At 39.8% G+C, this 1,964-nt stretch overlaps 1 protein-coding gene across 1 annotated transcript in view; it reads right to left on the bottom strand.

Moving 5' to 3' along the window:
* SLC44A1 (solute carrier family 44 (choline transporter), member 1) overlaps positions 1–1,964 on the bottom strand; it is a 201,468-nt gene that overhangs the window by 27,537 nt on the left and 171,967 nt on the right. The window contains exon 10 of the mRNA XM_012638521.1: positions 3–92. Coding sequence (XP_012493975.1) covers positions 3–92 — 90 coding nt within the window. The remainder of the gene's footprint in view (positions 1–2; positions 93–1,964) is intronic.

Raw genomic sequence — 1,964 nt, 5'->3', positions numbered from 1 at the left:
ACTCGCAAAGCGTTCTCCACAAGAATGACAAAGGCATCCTTTGCTGAGGTGCAGAAGTTGGTGCTGTTGATAGCTGTGGCTGTGTATGCATTCTAGACAAAAGCAAAAACCATATTTTCATCAATAACTTAAACTTAGTTTGTTAAGATATAAACCAAGCATAGTTAAAACATAGCTTTTTAAAACACTTCACATAAACACATGGCTAGATTCAGACGGGGCACAAGGAAACACGAGACATTAAAAAAAATACTTGATATGGTAAAAAGAACTTTCCTGTTGGCTTAGTTTTAGTCTTTTAAAAACATTGTTATTTATTGAAACACACACAAACCTTTCTATTAACTTCTTCCCTGTCTTATAAATCAAACATAATTTAATCTTTCCTAGATGTCTCAGGGTCATGACTATGAACATCTGTGATGGACTGTAACCATTTCAGGGATGCTTAAAAAGCTGCAGAGATAGGTATGGGCATCTGATTGCTGTGCTGTTTTATCTGGAACAGCCCATCTCCTCCCTGATGGCTTTCTTCTATGTTGTCACTTCTCATAGCTCTTGTACAACACAGCTGTTTGTTGTCCCACATTTTATACCCCTCGTCCTCCTGGAAGCAGGACCCCAAATCTCCTTTGGAAAACAGCCTTCCCCATTCCCCATCCCAGAGTCTGGTGGGGCTGACTCTACCTCCAGCTCTGGGGAGGGGCCTTGACTGACAAAAGCCATTAGCATACTCTTCCCACTGGGCCACAACGATGGGTTTAGGAATGGCACACCAACTAATCAGAGCCAGTGAAAGTAAAAGAGATGTTCCTTGGGGCTTCTGGGAAAAAGAAGCCTATTTTTCTCTTCCACAGGTGCTCCTGAAAGCTGTGAGGGTATGAACGGCCACAGCTGTTTTGCTAACATAAGAGCTGCAGGAGGTCACCATGTGAAACTGAGGGTGAGGCCAACACCAGGGAAGTCAGAACAGAAAGATACCTGGTACTTGAGCTGGGTGACAATGTATGTGTCATTGGGAACTAGCCAGATTTCTGGACTCTGCAGTTTCCGAAGGTAATAAATTGCTAAGAATCCCCACTTTCCCTGCTTCAGCCTCCTCCTCCTCCCCTTTTCTCTTTCTCTCTCTTGTTCAGGCCAGACTGAGCTGAGCTTCTGTTCCTTGTAATACTGAGTCCCAGCTGACCCATTCTCATCCAGTTATACCTGCTTCTGCTGCCCCATGTCCTCTTTGACCCACTAGTCACAGACTCTGATTTCTTTTTTTTCCACTCTCTTTTACATTAAATCCTAAAATAGCATTTATGTTTTCTGGGAAATGTGAATAAGTATCATAACATCAAATATGTCTAAAGAGAAAGTATACAGACTTTGTGACTGAAACTTTTCATCCTTAGGAATCTTTGGTTTAGTGCTGACTTATTAATAAATTGTTGGTGGGTCCAAAAGGTTGAAATTGCTGGAAACTGCTAGACATAAAGGACTTACTTTAACACCGTGTTGTCTAGAAAGCTTTAAACACTGAGCCTAGGAGAGACACTCTTTATGAATGTTCTAACTGTATGCTTGTTAGATATCAGGAATCTGTTATGAAGATGAGGTTTGAGTTATAAAAAATGTAATTTGCCATTATATGATTAAGTTCCTTGACTACAAATGCAGAACATTTCAGAGCCAAGGAAAGAGTATTGTACTCAGCAGGTCACTCCTGTGTTCTTAAACTTTTTTCAATAATGAAGCAGTAGGAAATTATGGTGCTCTTTGAGAAATACAGTATAATTACAAATTGGGGTAATTTATTATCAGAATATATTACTATATTATGCGTACAGGTCTTTCATAAAATGTTTTAAGAAATCATTCTAATTTTTCTGTTAGCATTCATTTGCTGCTTGTTCCTTTTACTGTCATTTGCCAGTGCTTCTTGTCAGCTAAAAGATAGCAGGCACCAAAGAGTTAACTAC

This window comes from Propithecus coquereli, unplaced genomic scaffold (assembly GCF_000956105.1).
Source record: "Propithecus coquereli isolate 6110/MARCELLA unplaced genomic scaffold, Pcoq_1.0 Scaffold130, whole genome shotgun sequence".
In the NCBI taxonomy this organism is placed as follows: Eukaryota; Metazoa; Chordata; class Mammalia; order Primates; family Indriidae; genus Propithecus; species Propithecus coquereli.
The sequence above is the reverse complement of the archived record's forward strand: the minus strand, read 5'-3'. Positions and strand labels throughout refer to the sequence as shown.